General features: G+C 38.9%; 1 protein-coding gene across 1 annotated transcript in view; it reads right to left on the bottom strand.

The window, feature by feature from the left end:
• LOC149302550 (ribonuclease 3-like) overlaps positions 1-20,199 on the bottom strand; it is an 89,365-nt gene that overhangs the window by 14,110 nt on the left and 55,056 nt on the right. The window contains exons 20-23 of the mRNA XM_089482230.1: positions 14,235-14,334; positions 4,848-4,950; positions 4,692-4,762; positions 2,753-2,797 (exon numbers count right to left, since the gene is read on the bottom strand). Coding sequence (XP_089338356.1) covers positions 2,753-2,797; positions 4,692-4,762; positions 4,848-4,950; positions 14,235-14,334 — 319 coding nt within the window. The remainder of the gene's footprint in view (positions 1-2,752; positions 2,798-4,691; positions 4,763-4,847; positions 4,951-14,234; positions 14,335-20,199) is intronic.

The following is a 20,199-nucleotide window of genomic DNA, read 5'->3' as shown; positions in this document are numbered from 1 at the left end:
AAAAAACGTACAATTTACACTTTCATCTCTTTATTTCAATGGCCTCTCACTAGTCACCTTCTTATTTTACTGACATAATAAAAGCTACAAGAACCCAAACACTGTGTTTCTCAAACTAGGTTTTAATACAAAGTTATTAGTAAATATTAATTCATATGTTAACTATTTTTCATATTTAATAAAAACTGAGAAAAAAGCCTTGTTTATATTTTCTTTTATTTACCAAACTGCCCCCAGTTATGCACATCTGACCCCCAGCTTGCCACTCTGCCCCATATATGCCTTATACCTCCTATATGCCAGAGGTTCCACTGTGCCCCTGATATGCCACTGTGCCCCCGATATGCCTTTTACTCCTTATATGCCAGTGATATCCAACTGAGCCCCCTGATATACCTTTTACCCCCAGATATGCCTTATAACTTCCAATATGCCACTCGCCCCCATTTATTCCTTATACCTCCCTATATGCCACTGTGCACCCTGATATGCCACTCCGCTCTCCATAAATGCCCTGCACCACCCTGAAATTCTCCCTGATTCACCACTCTGCCTCCCCAGACATGCCACTCTGAAATTAATTATACCCCCCATACACCACTCCACCTCCCCTATACACCACTCTAACTCCCCCAGATATGCCATTCTGCCTCCCTGAAATTCGTTATACCCCCCATACACCACTATAACTCACCCATACACCAGTCTGCTTCCTCCCCCCTCCCATACACCACTCTGCCTCCTCCCCCCTCCCATACACCACTCTGCCTCCTCCCCCCTCCCATACACCACTCTGCCTCCTCCCTCTCCCATACTCCACTCTGCCTCCCCCCCCCATACTCCACTCTGCCTCCTCCCCCCTCCCATACTCCGCCTCCTCCCCCCTCCCATACTCCACTCTGCCTCCTCCCCCCCTCCCATACTCCACTCTGCCTCCCCCCCCATACTCCACTCTGCCTCCCCCCCCCCTCCCATACTGCACTCTGCCTCCTCCCCCCTCCCATACACCGCTCTGCCTCTCTCCCGACTGAAGGGCAGTAACGGAGGCTGTCTGTGCGATGCAGACCCCCACCAGCTGACAGAGAGGATGATCCTCTGCAGGAGACCTCGATTCTCAGCCGGTGGGGGTCTGCATCGCACAGACAGCCTCCGTTACTGCCCTTCACTTACGCTGAGGCTTCTATGAAGCTGCAGTGAAAGTGCCTGTCAGCAACAGAGGTTCCCAAAATACCAGGGAGTCGGGAGAGAGGCAGAGCGGTGTATGGGAGGGGGGAGGAGTCAGAGGGGTGTATGGGTGGGGGGAGAGAGACGGAAGTGAGAGACCGGCCGACAGTTAGGGGAATCCAGGTCCCCTGCAGCGTTGCAGGGGATCTGGATTCTAGTGTTATAATCCGATCTCTGTTTGAGGTCGGATTATATAAGGATAAAATAGATTTGACTAATCGATAATGAAAATCGTTGACAACGATTTTCATTATCGATTATTATCGATTTTATCGATTAGTTGTTTCAGCCCTAAATTCATCCCAAATGTGCTTAATGGGTTTAAGGTCAGGGCTTTATGCAGGCCACTCGAGTTCCACCACACCAAAGTTGTCAAACCATATCTGTATGGACATTGCTTTATGCATGGTCATGCTTAAACAGGTAAGGGCCTTTCCCAAACTGGTGCCACAAAGTTGGAAGCATACAATAGTGTTAATCGTATCCCTCGCTAGCACCAAGTGGTCTGGCCAAAACCCTGAAAAACAGCCCAAGATCATTAATCCTCTCTCATCAAACTTTACATTACTTTACTCTTTAGCACGATCATTCTACTGCCAATGTTTGTTTATACAGGTTGGATTTCATATACCTGTTGGCGATGGATGTGGCTGAAACACCTAAACAGACGTTCACATACATTTGGTCATATAGTGCACACATCCCTGATAAATGGGTATTAAAGGATACATGTCTGTGTTTTCTATGCCCAAAACTGCTTTAAATCACCAGCACATGCTTCCACTTTACTTTTGTTATTAGTGAACAGACCCCAACAGCTTTTAATGATGAAAGCCTCTAGCTTTGGTTTGGTTTTACTTGTTAACACAGCTTTTTATGTGGTTTTTTTTTTTATTACTCTTTATTCGCTTTATTTCGCAAAAGAAAATAAGTAAAGCCCTCAAGGAAAGCCTATGGTTTTGTATATAAAAGTGTGATGAAGCACATGTCACACCTTTAGGACTAACTCTAAAAATATATGCAAAAATGACCCTAAATATACCTATTAAAAGCTCAGTCAGTTGGGCTGAATTGGGAAAAAAAAAAAATGGAAAAGGAAGAAAAAATAATTAATATTAAAAAAAAAATGTTCCAACTGCATGCAAGACTGTTCGACATGTCTGTTGTTTTAGATTAAGGCCTCTTTTAAACAATGGCTTGTTCACATCGTAAAAAATAAAAAAATGACACATTCGCCCTAAGCAAAATAAAAAAGTCAGTAAAATAAATGTTCTCGCGGGACAGAAAAGAAATTGGCTCTTGTTCGTTGGAGGCAGAGTTAATTCTAGTTGTTTGGTTTATACACTTCACAGGATGATATATATGTACAGCACACAGCTTGTTAATAAATCCTGCACCGGCATCATGAATGCCACAGAAAGGAATCAAAGAGAAAAAGGAAATAAATAAAAAGCAATAAACACTACAATATATATATATATATATATATATATATATATATATTACAATAAGGGGAGAGTTCACTTACTTGAAGTGGGTGTAGTGGATAATTAAGCCACACGTCCCGCAGGTCCTGTAGATGTCGGAAAAATGTCATTAATGCTCCAGGCAATCATTTAGCAAATTCCACAGCACTAAATAAAATGTCATTACTTGAAATACACCACTGTTTTAGATGCTGACTCTGCTTATAGAAAATCCAATACTGCCTGCAAATTAATTTGAAAATAAAAAGCTTATGGGCGTCGAGCAAGCGAAGGCTTACAGCAAACAAAATGATGGCTCCGCCAAATGAATCCAGGGATAATAATTAAGGACTGACACAATAAAGAGCTTTCGCGCGAATTACTATCAGTATTTAAAACGTGGAGAAAAAAAAAAACCACTATAACGAATCGTGTGACAAATATATTCCCATTTATAATGGGCACGTTATTTTAGTATCTACAAGAAACTAAATAACAGAAAGCTTGCGCTGAAAAAGCAATAAACAATGCATTATTGTTTGTTAATGCGGCAAGATGAATACGGAAGGTTTGACTATGCTGCGCCAACAGCACTTCCAAGCTCACCACGGTTGCCCTCTATTTGCACAGTGAAGTCCTCGAGACAGAATGTTTAATCCGCAACTCTCTATTATTAATAGACCCCTCCATTACCATTACAGAGCATCCCACGTATGTATTTTATAGGGGAGGTCTTGTGGGAAAAAAACATATTCTGAGCATAAAATACAGCGGTGCATGCAGTAATTTAGGTTAGCATTGATATAATCCCAGTAAACGTCCTTTATCTGCAGACCTGGAGGTCGCCATGGTTAGTTTTTTGTGTGACTGTCCCTGCTCAATCACCACACTGAGATGCTAATGGACTTTCACTATCAGAGAGTCAGGCTGGATGATTAAGATAGAGGCATTCTATTATTTACCACAGGAAGTATCCTGGAGAGTCAGGGTATTTTTGCCTACTTCATTGCTAATATGCAGCTGCGTGAACAAAATTATATATATATATATATATATATATATATATATATATATATATATATATATATATATATATTTAAATCTGATACTAGTAATTAAAATGAGTATCCTCTTTAAATATTCTTAAAGGAGACATGACACCATCAGAGAAAGCCTTATTATGAATGCACAATACTTGCTTCCTAAATGTATTCTTTTCAAACAGCCCAGGTCTGTGAATTAGCAGTGACTGCAATTTCAGCATTAGTTGTGAAAATGTATACATTGCAGGATATACATTCTTCTGCAGGGAAGGTGCCCTTAGAAACCTATGTCACTAATAGCCATCTTTTCTACAACCACTACTCTCAAAAGTTTTGATGCATAATTTGGATGTTTTGGATTTTCAAAATGGCGCCTTAAAAAACGATATAACTTTACCAATATTTTTACCCAAATATAATACTAAATTCTTCTTTTTTATTTCCCCAATGGCTTGCCTTGAGCTCACAAAACATTCTTTAAATCAGAGTGCGTGTGGGGATACATAACATGAGATTATAGAAGTATACTGTTCTTACGCAGAGTAATCCAGAGTTTACTGGGGTGCCTAGCTCTACTGACCATATAATATGGTAAAACAGCACGCAGCATGTTGGTGTGGCCATTAAAAGGCAGGCATGAAACAGAGGACGGTTTAATAAGAAAATGTCAATTTTAGATCTGCAGATTTTCAAAAGATTATCAATATCATTTTGTTGACCTGAGTGCAGCATGAGTAGGAAGCTTTGCTGTTCAGATGTTCTTTCACTAATACACCCATAGTAGATGGACAACCTCCAGATCAGCGAAAAAGGTTTAATATAACAGTAAAAAATCAAGCTATTTCCAATGCTACTCCGCTATATACCGTACTGTGTTTTAAAGAATAGGTTTTCATTTTTCCATCGGTGATAACTTTGCTACTTTTGTTAACGAATGGGTAATAGTGGTAGAAATTACCTGGCTATTAAAAAGTAATCTTCCAAACAGCAGCTTTGCCTCCTCCAGACCACCTTCTAAATAAACAGCACCTAAAAAAACAAAACCCAAAACCATTAGTAACATGATAAGACAGCGTATTAGATCATATGCATAGGGATGTTAAAGAATGATTACCCATGAGTGCCTCAAAGCAGTTTGCCATGGCGTGCCGCAAATCCGATTCTCTGCAGAGGTCGGGGCCGTGTGCGTACAACATAAAACGATCTAATTCCATCTTCTAAAAAAGAAAACAAAATACACGGCATTATCAAGGAGTGTTTCACCATGAATTCTGTAACTGCCAAGCACATCTGAAATTCTCAGTTTTCCCTCTAAAACTCATATGGAGGTTTATATAAGACTGGGTCTACGTGCACCAGGCTCCAGCAGACATTCACAGATTCTGGTTGGGGTCCATTCTTTCGTGTTTGGTACATAAAATATGAATTGGTTATAGTGACAATTATGAACAACTATTTGTGGCAAACATCTCTGCAAAAAGGGGTAAACCGGCCCTGCATAATGCATAGTTCAATCAGTGACTTCACTAACATCACTAATTACATATGCTTTATACAGTGCAAGTCCTTCAGGGTCAGGTCAAGGAGATGAAACTACATGTCTTATCGCAGCTTGAAAGATTTGTTTTTAGCAAAGTTGACCAAATTTATGATAACAAAAAATAATAAACTACTAACTCCACAAATTCCAGTCATTATTCAGCTTCTTTAAATACTTTGTATGAAGAGTTCACAAGAGAAATAAGAGTGGAAAAGCCAAAAACTCAGAGAGAGCGCAAAGACATAATGACAACCGCCAAAAGCTAAGCCAAAGGCCAACCGAAATTCCTGACAGATAAGCAAGACACAAAGGGATTACTTAAACAAGAAAAAAGCAGTCCTGGTGCAAAGTGGTTACTAAGACGACTGCACTAGTCTGCATCAAAATGTATCTTTATATACAGATCTTGTTGATCAGTCATCTGACACTCAAAAATGGTAAAAAGCTTGAAGGGAGGGATAGTTACAAAGAGACAATTTTTTTGTTGCTTAGTGCTGCTGTTACATTCATAATCATCTAATAACTATGGATGGATCCCCCTGTTGTGTTTGGCATAAAATGCTACCAGACATCACTTGGAAATATGCCGTTCAACACCAAGATCAGTTGTTTTAATAATGATGAAAGCTGCTTGCATGTGTAATTTGGATGATTACCCATGTTCGTCTCTCGTCATGTTCCATCTCCACGAGCGTGTAATATATTAAGCCACTGCCAGTGCTCGACAGAAATGTTAGAGCACACACCAACACCCCAGAATAAATATATAACTCCAAGACAGTAGGTTCCAACCACTTTTTGGTACTCTAACAATGCCATCTACACAAACCAAGTATTCTTCAACTATTGCTTACTTGTATATGAAGCCACATGGCAATATCACAAAGGTACATGGTCAATATGTGCAATTCTTTTTGTTCCCTCCCTATAGATTTGCCTCTGATTCTGTCCGCCAGCCAATAGCTGGCTCAATGGTCTTTCAAGGGGATGTCACATAACTTTACAAAATGTATAAATTATAAAAATGTTGTTATAATTTGGGCTCTAGGCAAGTCACCCCAGTGGGTCCTAATCTTAGATGCACCAGCCACAGTGTGACACAGGTGAAGACCTGCATAGCCACAGGTGGTTCCCCCTTTGCCATCTGTCCACCACGTGGTGCCCTGCTCTGAGATATGATGTCATATCCCCAACATTAGGTGGTTCGCAGACTTTAAAAACAAATAAAGGAATCCATAGTGGAGAGACCTGTGCTCTTTTGCAGCCTTGGTGCTTTCCCCTGGCAGCTGTTGAGAAGGATCTACCCTAAATCTGGGCCTGCCCCGCTTAAGAGATGACCACGTATCTTCCTACAGCAAGTGCTTTTCGTTTTCCAATCAATCTTTTTTATCTTGGGGAAGCTAAGATCTATGGAAAAATGTTGCAAGCTTGGAATATTAGTTTCCTCTTCTTTCTTCATTCCCAACTGTAACAATAGTTGCTGGAACATCAGCTTCCACCAAGAGAAGATCATTAACTCAACAGTAGGGAAAATAACGATGAGCAGGACGTTCAGGTGGCTGTTCCCTTACTATATACACAGTTATATTTATATGGAAAATCCGAAAGATCTGCTTTATCTCATCAACAAGCAAGCCTTCATATATATAAAAAAAATATAACACATCATACATTAAATCACAAAAACACGATGTTGAGGTTTTAGATTTTTGATTTGCCATCCAGCAGTTTCTCCGAGTGCTGGGTAAGGCTGTCACAGGGGTTCAATGCAGGTTAGAGCATTAGAGAAAATATCCGAATTGAAAAGCTTAAAATGTAACTTCGCTTAAAATGTACTTACGCTTTTTGTTAAGTGCTTTGACTTTTCATGTTAAGGCTCATTGCTCCTTTTAAATTAAACACCTACATAATAAATTCAGTATTTATGACAGGCTCAGCGGCACTGTTCTAAAAGTACAGAGAATAAAGCACAGGCAATCGGGGCTTAATCAGAGGAAAGCAACCCTTGACATTTTAAGCATCCATGGATCTACAACTCCCATGATGCTCAGCTAGCCATCAGCTGTTCCCCTGTGGACCATTCAACACCTTTATTTTAAAGCCAAACTCTGGCAGGACAGCAACTGGCTAGGACTCTCATGACGCTGAGCCAGGTGACTATTTGGGGTAGGAGCACGAGGCTGCTAATCTAAAGAAGTGGCTGGGGTTGCTTCCTCCTGTTATATTCCAGTATTTATATTAAACCAGCCATTAACAAATACACATTATATAATGCGGAGTGTGATAAGCAGAAGTCCCTTAAATAAACACAAAAGGAACCAAATGCATTTCTTTAACTATTTGGACATGCTGCCAACACAGACAGTATCAAGGAACAGAACAATCTGTTCTTGTTATACTATTAGACAGAACAAAGTTGGTAACTACTGGGTTAAACCTTCCCTTTCCCTCTACCCGAAATAGAACTGCCAATTGAATGCGATGGAATAGTTCAATGCAGTTGTTAACATTCAGAGTGATAAAATATTTATTGGCATATCTGAAATGTCTTGTACTGTAAGATACGTTAAATAACTGCTTGTCGTGTAGCTTTTTGGGTTTCAAAACCAGCACAAGCGTACTTTGATCTCATTTTTTTTTTATATATAAAAAAAAAACTCCTTAAAAAAAAATAAAAAATGAAACTGTTACTTTCTTCCAGTAACAAGAATATATTCATCGGCGCAAAAAATGTAAAGGTTAAAAGCAAAAGAAAGTAGTTAATGTACGACTCTTTTTTTCTTTTTACATTATCGCTGATTGGTTTCTCATCTGTAAAACCGCTCGAGTTGGTTTAGATATTTTTTTCTTCTTCATGATTAAATTAGAGTATAAAAAAAAGAGAAAGAAAAAGATCTATACATACAAATTTATTCTGTCCTAACGACTGTGACATTTTTGAAGCCGCAAATGCCAGAACGTAAAGCTTTTACAGATTTCCTTATCAAATTAAGCAATCAGATGTGTTTAAAATAGCCACAACTGTCACATGCATTGTCAGAAAAGGTTTGAAATGCCATTTTGCATTTTATTGCAAAAAAAAAAAAAAAAAAAGGGTAGGAGAGGATTAAAACCTGGAACCTTTACATAATTTCTTTAGCTGTTATATCCAAGTACAACATTCCCTGAGCAGCCACATTAGTGAGTGGGGGGGTCTTTTTGCTCATTATTATTATTAGCTTTTATTTATATAGTGCCAACAATGTACGCAGCGCCTAATACAATACATATATTCAAGGGTATGACAAGATGAGAATTGACAGACTAAGACAAAGCGATACATTAGGTGGAGAGAGTCCTGCTCCTTAAGGAACCTTCGGATTTTAGCATTTTTAGCTTTTTTTTTTTGTTCATTTTCTTTAGTACTTTTTATCACTGCTATTAAGCTGAAGCAAGAGGTCTGTGTAAAGCAAGATCACCTGTCCAACACAACGTATTCTTCAAGACGCAAAATATTTAGCGCATTATTACTATTTATTGATTTATATAGCGCCATCATATTCCGCAGAGCTGTTTGCATGCCGTCTAAGTACTTGGAGACGGAAAAGAAACATACCTAAAATACATAAAATAATAATAAAAATAAAAAAAATACAAAAAAACAACTGTTTCGCAACCACTAAATTCCGAAATAAAGATCCATGATGGAAATAATACTAAACATAAATGCCAATATATGTGCGCGCACACAAAGAGAAAACAAATATTGGATTTTGAAGTGCAATCCTGATATTCATGTGCATTGATTCCTGGGTACGTGTAACGAGTGTGTTCCCCACAGCAAAACCTGAAAGCTCGACAAAAAAATAAAAGAAAAAAACAGCAAAAGGCAATTTATAATCCAGCTTTTCAGATCTTTTCACTGCTAACGAGTCTTAAAACATTTATGAGGATTCAGTATATATATATTTTTTTTCTTTTGCGTGTAGCGATGCATTAACTACATTATAAACGGCAATAAAATAGCACAATTTACAATCACGTAATGCAAAAAAATCATGTCAAGTATTATTATGTAAAGCGTGGTGCCTAACAATAAATGAAATGCTTCATAAAGGGCTTTCTCAGGTGAAATCTTTGAAGGCCGAAACAGGTAATACCATGACAACTGACATTTTAATTCTGAGCCACTTAAATGCTATATTATATATATGGTTAACAGTAAGGTTCTACAACTTGTATTATTCTGAAGAGATGATTACAAACTGGAAAAAATGCCGGATTAATCTGTATACTTTCATTATAGTGTGTGTGTGTGTATATGTATATATATATATATTATTTATAGTCATTAACTCGTCTTTAAGTACACAAAGACACAAAAATGTTTAAATACATGTGTACCAAATTAGATGCTCTTATTCTTAAAACAGCTACAGTATTCCTTGCAGTGTTAGAAGTAAAAGTCAAGACAGGCGATGGCTTCCCTCTCAATATTACAAATAATTGAACCGAGTGTCCCTTTAATTATTAGAAATCATTTCCCGCCCCAAGCTATACGCTTTTCACACATCTGCTGTGACATAACTGCCAGTCAGCTCCAGCACTGGCTCAGTAAGAGTTCCAAGAGGGGGTCTAATGAGACCCCATGTGCTCGCATTGATTTCAGTAGGCACTTACAAAGTAAACTGGTTACAAAGAGCTCCCTTACACTTTGAAAAAGACTGCAAGGAGGAGACCTTGCGCACCCCCAACAAAAGGATCACAAGTGGTTAAAATCAGAAAGGGAGAAAAAGGGGGGAAGAGACTGACAGAAAAGAAAGAAGAGAAAATGGAAGAAAAGAAGAGTAAAGGGACAGAGAGAGAGAGAAAGAAATGGGAGAGAGATTGCGTGTGTTTTGAAAGTGTTTGTGCAAAGGAAAGTTTGCATGTTATGGCAAGCGTGTCTGTGTAAGGGCAAATGTATTGTAGGGTATTTGTGTTTAAGGCTAAGTATGAATGTGTGTGTGTGTGTTGTGTGTGTGTGTATATATAAAGCAGGCTTGTGTAAGGGCCAAGTGTATATGTGTGTATCTTTACAACATAACCATAACAATTTCTCTGTTGGTCCTTTTGTAAAGGCAATAGAATGATTAGTTTCTAACACATCTTAAGAGAGGAATTATTATTAGTATTTTAAATGATAGTGTCCTTCGGTAACTTTAATAATGCCTGCCATGTGTCATGTCCGTAATATAACATATAATATATCACAACCTAATGTACAGATATGTGTCTTTTAGATTTAATATCTATATATATCTCCTACAAAAAGATATAGCGGGTGCAGTTTTCATTCCGGAGGGTACGGGAGCCAGTGGAGGAACCGGCACAGATGAAGAGGAATAGAATAAGAACATTATTAGCCAGACAGAAGGGTTCAGAATGCACTGTAGTGGCAAAAGCCAGTTAGATGTCTAACATAAGAACAGAATTGCTGGGCAGACAAAATCTAAAATATATAATTGAATGGGTAGAGTAAGAATCAGAGGTTTCCAGTAAAACCAGCAAATATGAATACAAAACCATAAAGCAGTCAAAGTGCTAAAAAAACCAAAAAACAAAACAAACATATTAGTAAAAATCTTAATGGTTAAAAAAAAAGAAAGGGGTATTCTTGTTATGCGGAGGAGGACACGGGTTGGTAATATTTTCTAAGCCATGTGCTTTGTATGGATCTTAAGTACAGTGAAACAGTTTTTCCTATTTCTTTTGTTTTGTTCCATTATATGCTTATTTATGAGTGCAAGGCTACGCAAATGTAACAATGCAGGCAACGTGCCAACCGTTTGTTATCTCTGGCAAGTGGTCCGTTATGTAAGGAGGCAAATACATCCACGAGTGTCTATGATGCAGAAAAGATCCGGAAACAATTCGATCTGCACGATACATACGGTATATTGCTTTCCTTCTCCTTGATTCTATAAAAAGGAATGTTACATGGAGCACTGGCAGATTTCTGTTTTCCAATGTCATTTAGAAGATGTTATAAAGTAATAAAAGACTAATTTGAGTATTCTGTCGCATGAATATGGCCTCTATAAGTAGAAAAACAACATTAAAGAAAAACTTTTAATCGATTTATGCATCTTACTGTGTTAACCAGAGAACTAATATTACTAAAGTTAAAGTCCAAACGTTTAAATACTATTGCTATCTTCGTACGGGAATTGGGCTCCTGGGCTGGTAATTTAAGGGGATGCCTTAAAAAACCCTTCTTCTGTATGTTTCATCGCCGATTTGCTCTTTTCAATTTCATACGCAGTAAAAAAAAGATTAAATGTAAAGCACATAAATACAGATATGCATGAGGACAAAAGCTAAAAAAAAAAATAAAAAAAAAAAAATGCAGCTCTAAACCAGAATGGATGTGAACTTCAACTAAATTCAAAACGCAGCTTTTAAAATGTTCTTCGTTTCTGACAGAACTAAATATTTTATTAGAATTTGCTGATGATACGATTTAAGTTCTGGTCTCTACCCAAAGTGAAGTGGATGTATTCAAGTGAAGTCACTGGAAAGCCACACTAATCTGTCATAACAGTGGCTTAAAATTTGAGTAATACAAGTCGATCTTCCCTGTACCGATTAAACGTTCCCCACAAAGTACCGTATTGGCTCGGATATAGGCCGCACCCTAAAAGTTAGGTGCTTTTTTAATGAAAAAAGTTTCTGCCCGTCCCCGAGATATGCTGCCACGAAGATGTACCCCCCCCCGAGATATGCTGCCACTCTATCCCCCCTGAGATATGCTGCCACTCTACCCCCCCCGAGATATGCTGCCATTCTACCCCCCCCCGAGATATGCTGCCACTCTATCCCCCCTGAGATATGCTGCCACTCTACCCCCCCCGAGATATGCTGCCCCTCTGTCCCCAAGATGTCTTCCCCCCCACCAGACTTACCGGTGCAGACTCCACGGGGTCTTGCGGGGCCGGCGGGGGACATCTACACATAACACCTTTTCAACTTCCTGTGCCGGCACTTCCGCCGTGGGAAGTACTGGCAAGGAAGATTGTTCGTGCAGACGTTCACCAGCAGCGGCGCGTCTGCAAGATGTGCTTTAAAAATCTCCCTTGCCGGGACTCCCCCCGTGGGAAGTGCTGGCAGGGGAGGCTGTGTGAGCACATCCGAGAGTAGGATACAGGTCCCCTGCACCGCTGCGGGGCATCTGTATCCTAACCCCGCTGCCTGCTCGGCGCCCGGGACATGCAGTCGGGCGCTAGACTCCGAATATAGGCCGCACCCCCACTTTAAAAACTTAAAGTGGGGGAAAAAAGTGCGGCCTATATTCGAGCCAATACGGTAAATAAAAACTCATCAATTCTGTAACCTGTAATGAACTTCTGTTAGAGACTGGAAATGTGTGTGGCACTCAGGAGTTGAAAGGGTAAATGGAACACTGTAATTGAGGGTTGTCTAATATGTGAATGGAATATTTTTTTTCATTTTAGGAGGAGGTTAAATTAGATCACCTTGTATGTTAACCGCTCCACAATGACATATGGTCTGTGCAGTTCGGAGAACAGTGGTCCTTGCTGGCGAAGGACGGAATAGAACATCGTAAGACCTGTGTCCTCTCTGTCAGTTATCCTGAGAGTGTTTGAATATGAACAAAAATACAAAACAAATCGCTAATAAGAATAAAAATAGAGGTTTAACATCTTGAACTCCTTCCTCCTTTGTAGCCAACAACCCAATAATGGTTAAAATATAAATATAGTGTTGTGTTTGAGTGTTTTAGCCACTGAAACACAAAAAACGACCTATGGGATACATTTGTGTATTCATGAGATGTTACCTGAAAATTAACTGGGTATTTGTTTAGCAGTTACACCTATACAGGTCCTAAACCAAATTAAGATATTCGGGCACAACACACACATATAGCCCTATCAAATATTGTTTTATATGTGTGAACGTGGTTTCAAATGAAAGCCCAGATTCTCTTGAACACTTGTGTGGGTACTTTAAATGAGTGAGAGGTTAATCTTGGTTGAGCAAAGACATAGGAAAAGTGCTAAACAAAAGAATAATAAAAAAAAAATGAAAAAAAATCAATAGAGGGGCTATCGGGTCTAGCAGGAAGAGATTGATGGGCCAAGGTGGGTGCAGCACTTTTGAATATGAGTTGACTTCATCCACTAAACACATTCGTGTGAGGACCAAAATACAAGCGGAGGTGGGTTGTAAGCTGGTTGGCATTTGCATTTGGATGTAAATGCTGTTTGTAGGGTCAGTACGCTACAAAAGGATAGAACTACAGTAACACTCTTTGCCACACCAAAAGCTATGTATAACATGGTAGATATGAAAGTAAGCCCATGTAACATAGGGTAAGATAGCAAAAAGTGACATAACCAGTACACTGGGAAGTTTTGGGGTTTTAGGTGAAGAACAGTATTGTTTGAGAAACACAACGTTATATAACGCATATTACCCGCATATAAACTTTGCAGCTGAAGGTAAGAGAAAGAACTACTAAAAACAAAGAATATTTTTAAAAAATTTGAATACATCCCATGATTTTGGATCATGAGCCAAACAATGCATGTATGTGTTTTGGACACAAAAAAGGGTGATGCGCAGCTTACTAACTAAGCAGATATTCAAGGAAAAAGAATATTGGATTGAATTCATTCCTAAGAACCAACAATTCAATTGTACATTCCCCTCACTCAGTTCTTTCAACAAGAGAGTACCTCGATTGTGAAAGCACTAAAACGTAGATGAGTTGATTTAAAAAAAAGAATCTGCGGATATTAAATACCACGATAGAGAAAAGTTGCTTTTTTGGCTTTCATGCACTAAATAGAGCTTACAAAAGAGTAGCAGCTGTCATTATGTTGAGTGAATAATGCATTTTGGAGAGCAGATGGGAGGCAAAGTGAAGGTTAAAGAGGAAATCAACAATTTTAAATTAAACTTTCAAGCTTTCCATACCTTAGCCAGAAGAGCGAGGTGTTGGTTCTGTACAATTGCTGTACGGTATGTCGCTAAACCCCCTTCTTCCAGGTTGGGGAAAAGGTAGTATAGGTGGACGCTAATCAAACAAATAAAGAAAAAACAAATGTAATTTTCTGGATTAATGATAAATGTATTCTAAGACTTGGTATAAAGATTATTAGTATTCATTATAGGTCCATTTCCGGTGAACTCTTAAAAAATGAAATTGAAACAGTATCAAAAGTCATAAGTTATCAACAAACACCATTTGTTCTGATATTTAAAAATAAAACGTGTAAGCTTTTTTTTAATTTTTAGAAAACCTATATTTTAAGATGAATGAATGAGTGTGTGAATGAATGTTAGAGCTTAGGGTAGCAATGGGACAGACAGGCTGTTAAAGGGGCAGGGGTGGTGCAGGCAAGCTGCTTCAGGGGTAGGGGTTGTGCAGGCAGGCTGCTTCAGGGGCGGCACAGGCAGGCTGCTTCAGGGGCAGGGGCGGCACAGGCAGGCTGCTTCAGGGGCAGGGGTGGCAAAGGCAGGCTGCTTCAGGAGCAGAGGGGGCACAGGCAGGCTGCTTCAGGGGCCTACCACGTTAATGTCTAGCTAAGTACATAGTGATGGGGTTATGCTACACTACCGTCAATGTCTGGCTCAGTATATAGTTATGGGGGTTACACTGTACAACCATCAATGGTGATGGGAGTTATGCTGTACCATATCTGTTTAGTAAATGTTATTTATTTAAACTTCTTTCATTTACTTATAGGTTAATTTATTTTCTCAGATTTCCAGTTGGCATGCAGTTTACAAATTTGTAAAATAAATATCCTTGCTATCATTTTTTTTCAGGGATGTCTTACATTTTAAAATAGGGGGTGCTACATACACGATCCGTCCTGGGTGCCATATACTCCAAGTACGGACCTGTCCCCAAGTAAGCCACGCACACGGCCATCCACGTGGTTTAAAAGGAAACAAGGACTCATCAAATCAGGCCACCTTCTTCCATTGCTCCGTGGCCCAGTTCTTATGCTCATGTGCCCATTTTAGGCGATTTCCGCAGTGGACAAGGTTTAGGATGGTGACTCTGACTGGTCTACAGCTATGCAGCCCCATACGCAACACACTGCGATGCACTATGTGTTCTGACACTATTCTATAAGAACCAGCATTAACTTTTTTTGCAATTTGAGCTACAGTAGCTCATGTGTTGGAGATGACCACATGGGCCAGCCTTCGCTCCACAAGTGCATTAATGACCTGTCGACGAATCACAGCTTTTCTTTCCTTGGACCACTTTTGATAGGTACTGACTTACTTATCAACTTTGATGACAAAAAATTCATTTGCTTCCCAATATATCCCACTCACTGAGAGATGCAATGATAACAAGATTATCAGTGTTATTCACTTCACCTGTCAGCGGTCATGATGTTTATATATATATATATATATATATATATATATATATATATATATATATATATACACATACATACATATAGTATATTAACTGTTTGGACAATAGGCCGACAACTGCTGCTGTAACATAAGTACCCTTGTTAATCAACTTGTAATAGGCAAGTTGGATTTCTTATTTTAACAAAGCAAATGCCTAATTCATACGAAGATGTGGCTGTTACAGACATTGCGGTCCAATTATTGCAACGTGAGTGAGAACTATGATGAATTCATTAAAGCTGGGACGAGTTGAGAGAAAAAAAATCAAACGTTACCATAAACAAGCTGAATGGTGCTAGAGATAACATGATTATTATTTTCATTTGTGCTGCCAAGTATTGACAGAATTTTGTCTTTCAATACAAAGCGTGTCAATTGCTAAATCTAATATCTGCTCTTTCATATATACACACAGGCACACAAGCACAACAAAACATCGAATTCAAACTGTGCCTGGTTTCCAATACAGTATGAATTCTAGGCGCTGACAAGCAACCAAGTTATATCTTGGCTCATTTGATGGTCTCAAACTGGTCTCCTATGATACCCTTATCATTGGTCTATATCAGTTTTTCAAAAGTTTGTGGATAATTTTATTTTGTTAAATAATTTTAATGTAATGGTCAACAAATAATTTCTAATTACACTTGCAAAAGGCTAGAAAAGAACATAGCCGATGCATACTATGGGACCAACAGAGCGTTCGGTCCATGCAGAAAAAGCAAAATGGAATAGAAAAAAGTCATTATATTACAGAGGGAGATTTAAATTAATTTAAACAACTCAATCTATTCATGAAAAATGCAAAACATTATTATCAGTATTGTTTCATCAAGTTGTATTTCTAAATACAGAACTAGTCCAGCACTACATAAGGTTTACATCAAAGGCAATGAAAGCCCCTGTCAAATTAGACACAGTGGAAATATGTGAAATGTATGTGACATATACATACATTTTTTTGGCACAAAATATCTGTTGTTCCGATTGTTCTGACGTTAATAGGGGCTATTTCTAAGTATCATAGCTTTAAGAAGCTAGCAGGAAGATGTTTTCTTGGATGGATAGAACATCTTGTCAGAATCCACATGCCGCACAGCAAGATGCAGAGCTGGTACTCCAAACACACAGCAGCTCCAGCTGAGGACTATTAGAAACTGGGATTTGAAGATTCAGCAGCGTGCTAAACATTTCTGCCAATATTCACCAACCGAGTGCAAGTGGAAACAAGTAAAATGGGAGATTTTAAGAGCATCTGTCACGGAAAGGCATTCTCCAAATTGTCAGAAACACCCCAAAACAGAGTTGGCATTAACCCCTTAATGACAAGGCCCATACATGTACGGACTCAAAATGCATTGTTTTCAATGGGTTTAGGGACCGTCCATTGCCCTTAAGGGGTTAAAACCTGAGCTAATGTTGACATATTCCAGGGTATCTACGATATAATTCACTTTTTCATGGGGGATCACTGCAGCACCTGGTAATCAGCTAATTGGAATATCTACTATTTGTAAAGATCACAAATTAATATTTATATAAATACGTTGCATATTTATACAAGTCGCAAAAAGTCCTTCATGAAATTTTAACTACCTATTAGCTTGTCTGAATACACACGGGGCTATTTGCTAAAGAGGGAGCTTGCATGAAAGCTGAACATTTTAGCACTCTGATTTCATTCTCTATTACCAAGAGCCAACACCAGTGAAATTCCTCCACAAGAAGGGCTGAAATTGCCCTTGAAAATGGACCATTAATGTGTGAGATTACTTAAAGGAGCAACCAATTACCCACTTTATATACAAATTGTAGTCCATTTTGCATGGAAAATGGAATTCCTGTCTCCTTTGGCTGTTCCTAGCTAAACCAGGAACCATTACTATGTAAGCTTCTTGCATATGCGGAGTAGCACTTCTACTTAAGTCAATAAGAAGCAGCCAATTACGTGTCACATACGAACGTCAGTGTTCAAACAACATTCTTGCAATTGGCTGCTGCAACTTTAATGGATGAAGAATGAGAATTCTACTGAGCATGTGCAACAAGCATACTGAGGTATACTCACTGCTTTGAGTAGTGGCAGCTAGGGGTGGAGTTAAATGAGACAAAAAACACCATAAGAATGTCTGCATGCAGTAATTTTCTCCAGTATGTTCTTAACATGAAAATAGTGCTGGAGTGTTCCTTTACAATTTGCTGGTGTGTGTGTATGTGTGTGAATGTATGTATACATGTGTATGTATGCGTGTGTGTGTGTGTGTGTGTGCGTGTGCGTGTGTCCTAACACAGATATGATAAAAGAGTTTGATAAAAGAATGGGGAATTGGTCAAAACCAAATGTATTATCTGTCCCTATTTTGAAATCAAGGGCTGCATCCCCGTACATAGCTTTCTCCTGAAAGCAGTTTAGGATGCATCTTATATTTCAAATAAAAATAACACTTGGTCTTTCAACTACAAAATAACCACAAATGTTTCTTGATAGATTCCCTTTAAGGAATTTACTTTTCAGTTGAGGCATTAGACCATTGAGACCAAGCAGTCGGCTGCTTCCAACTGTGCTGCTTTGGTGATTTTGTTAATAAATTTCAGAAGCGCAATAGACAGGCACATGCTCCGAATCAAGAAGCGCTCAGTGTAGCCTTTATTCATTACCTACTACCGTGGCGAATACACCGGAGGGCTTTATGAAAGTGTCACCGTGACAAAGGAATGCAATCGTATATATATGTATACAAATAGAAACACGATCTAAATATTTAAGAATTCCTTTTGCTTTTAGTAAATATTAATACATTTAATATGATTCAGCAGTTCAATACTAGACCTAGGGCGGCAGTGCCGGGGATTGGCACCATGCAACATAGTCTAGCACCGTGACATGAAGTCCAATGTTCTACCTGTAATACCTAATAATGTGGGAATAAGGTAAAATGCACTGGAGTCCATTCAAAACGGAGTTCGACATGCATTAAAAAATAAAAATACAATTTGGGGACTATTAACATTATGCGCTGTGCTAAAGAAAATAATAAAAAGCTATTCAAGCATTTCTTTTTTGTTCAAATATAAAACCCATTCAGACAGTTTATATACATCATAAAATGAAAAGGGAAAAAAAATCCTCCAAATTGCTATCCCTTTTATATATGTTTGTGTGTGATATACGCTTTAAAATAAACTATCCTAAAAAAATAAAACGTTACAATTAAATGTAATAGTTGTAAAAAGCCAATATCAGAAACCGTTCATTTGGGTATGCAGCATTTATTCCGATTATTGAAAACGCCGTTAAGACTGTCGCTTGTTACAATGGGGGAGACAGCAGCTAATTTATTTATTAGCAAGTTTTATGAATGTTTCAAAAAGGTAATTGCAGAGTCTCCGGGCAAGATGAATTAAACCTCAACGAGCCCATCATGCACACACAAGGCTTTTCTGCCTTCTAATCCCCGCCGATGCGTATTCCCATAAAACTAATCTCACTTGTAAACAAGCTTTTCACTTCAGGTTAGGAAATACAAGATCAGAGATAAGTCACGGCGAAAGGAGAGGAGTGACAAACACTTCCAAACAATCGGCCTTCTTCCCACAAATTGGGACCCAAGGCTCGAGGACCTGCGGATCCGTTCCCGGGCAAGCTGATCCCCCTCCGTGAGGGGGGAGGAAATCAAATAATAAATAAATAACGGGATTTCCACACGACAGTCACGCTGGATTTCACTCTGTAATCTTACATTTTGAGCCCATCAGCACTGTGAAAGACTTCAAAAGGAAGCCACGTATCTAAAGAGCGATGTTACAAGTTCTAAGCACAGAGGCATGCTCTGCATTCATCAAAAGGAAATATGACAGTTTAACAAGGTGGCGGCGGCAGAGTACACCGGCGGCCAGTTTTAAACACAACACACTCCTGCTCTTAGCAGTGGGGGGGGGGGGGGGAGCGTCTGCCTTATTTTTTATACAATTTCTTTTTTTTTTTGTCCTGTGGGCATAATGAAGAAGACCTTGTCCTTTGATGCCTGCAGCTCCACAGTGTAACCCATGATCTGCCATTTTTGCCTCTACTTTCGGGGTTTTTGACTTCTCCGACACTCGGAAACACGCAATCACAAAAAAAAGACAATGGGAATATGTTATCAATGAATGGGTGACACAAAAGCAGTATCTAATTGAATGTGGCCAGTGCCACCGCTAAAAATGGTTCAAGAATATATATTTTTTCCATCTTTCTATATGATATTGTCAAAAAATTAACCCTTTTAGACTTCCTTTTTCAAATAAGTGGATTGGCGTTCCTGCATAAGGAGCAGCGTGTTAATGTTAATATTAATGGCAGATGAGACAGGTATTACATTAAGCTCGACGAGGGAAATTATCAAATAAAGGTTAAGAAAGGTTGGGGGGGGCGGGTAGGACTAAACGTGCAGAAATTTTTTTTACCAGCAGGAAACTACTATTTCTCAAAAATACATCTAAAACATCTCAACGTATG

This window comes from Sceloporus occidentalis, unplaced genomic scaffold, assembly GCF_023333645.1.
Source record: "Sceloporus occidentalis isolate IW3139 unplaced genomic scaffold, rSceOcc1.0.p SCAF_18, whole genome shotgun sequence".
NCBI classification, from domain to species: Eukaryota; Metazoa; Chordata; class Lepidosauria; order Squamata; family Phrynosomatidae; genus Sceloporus; species Sceloporus occidentalis.
The sequence above is the reverse complement of the archived record's forward strand: the minus strand, read 5'-3'. Positions and strand labels throughout refer to the sequence as shown.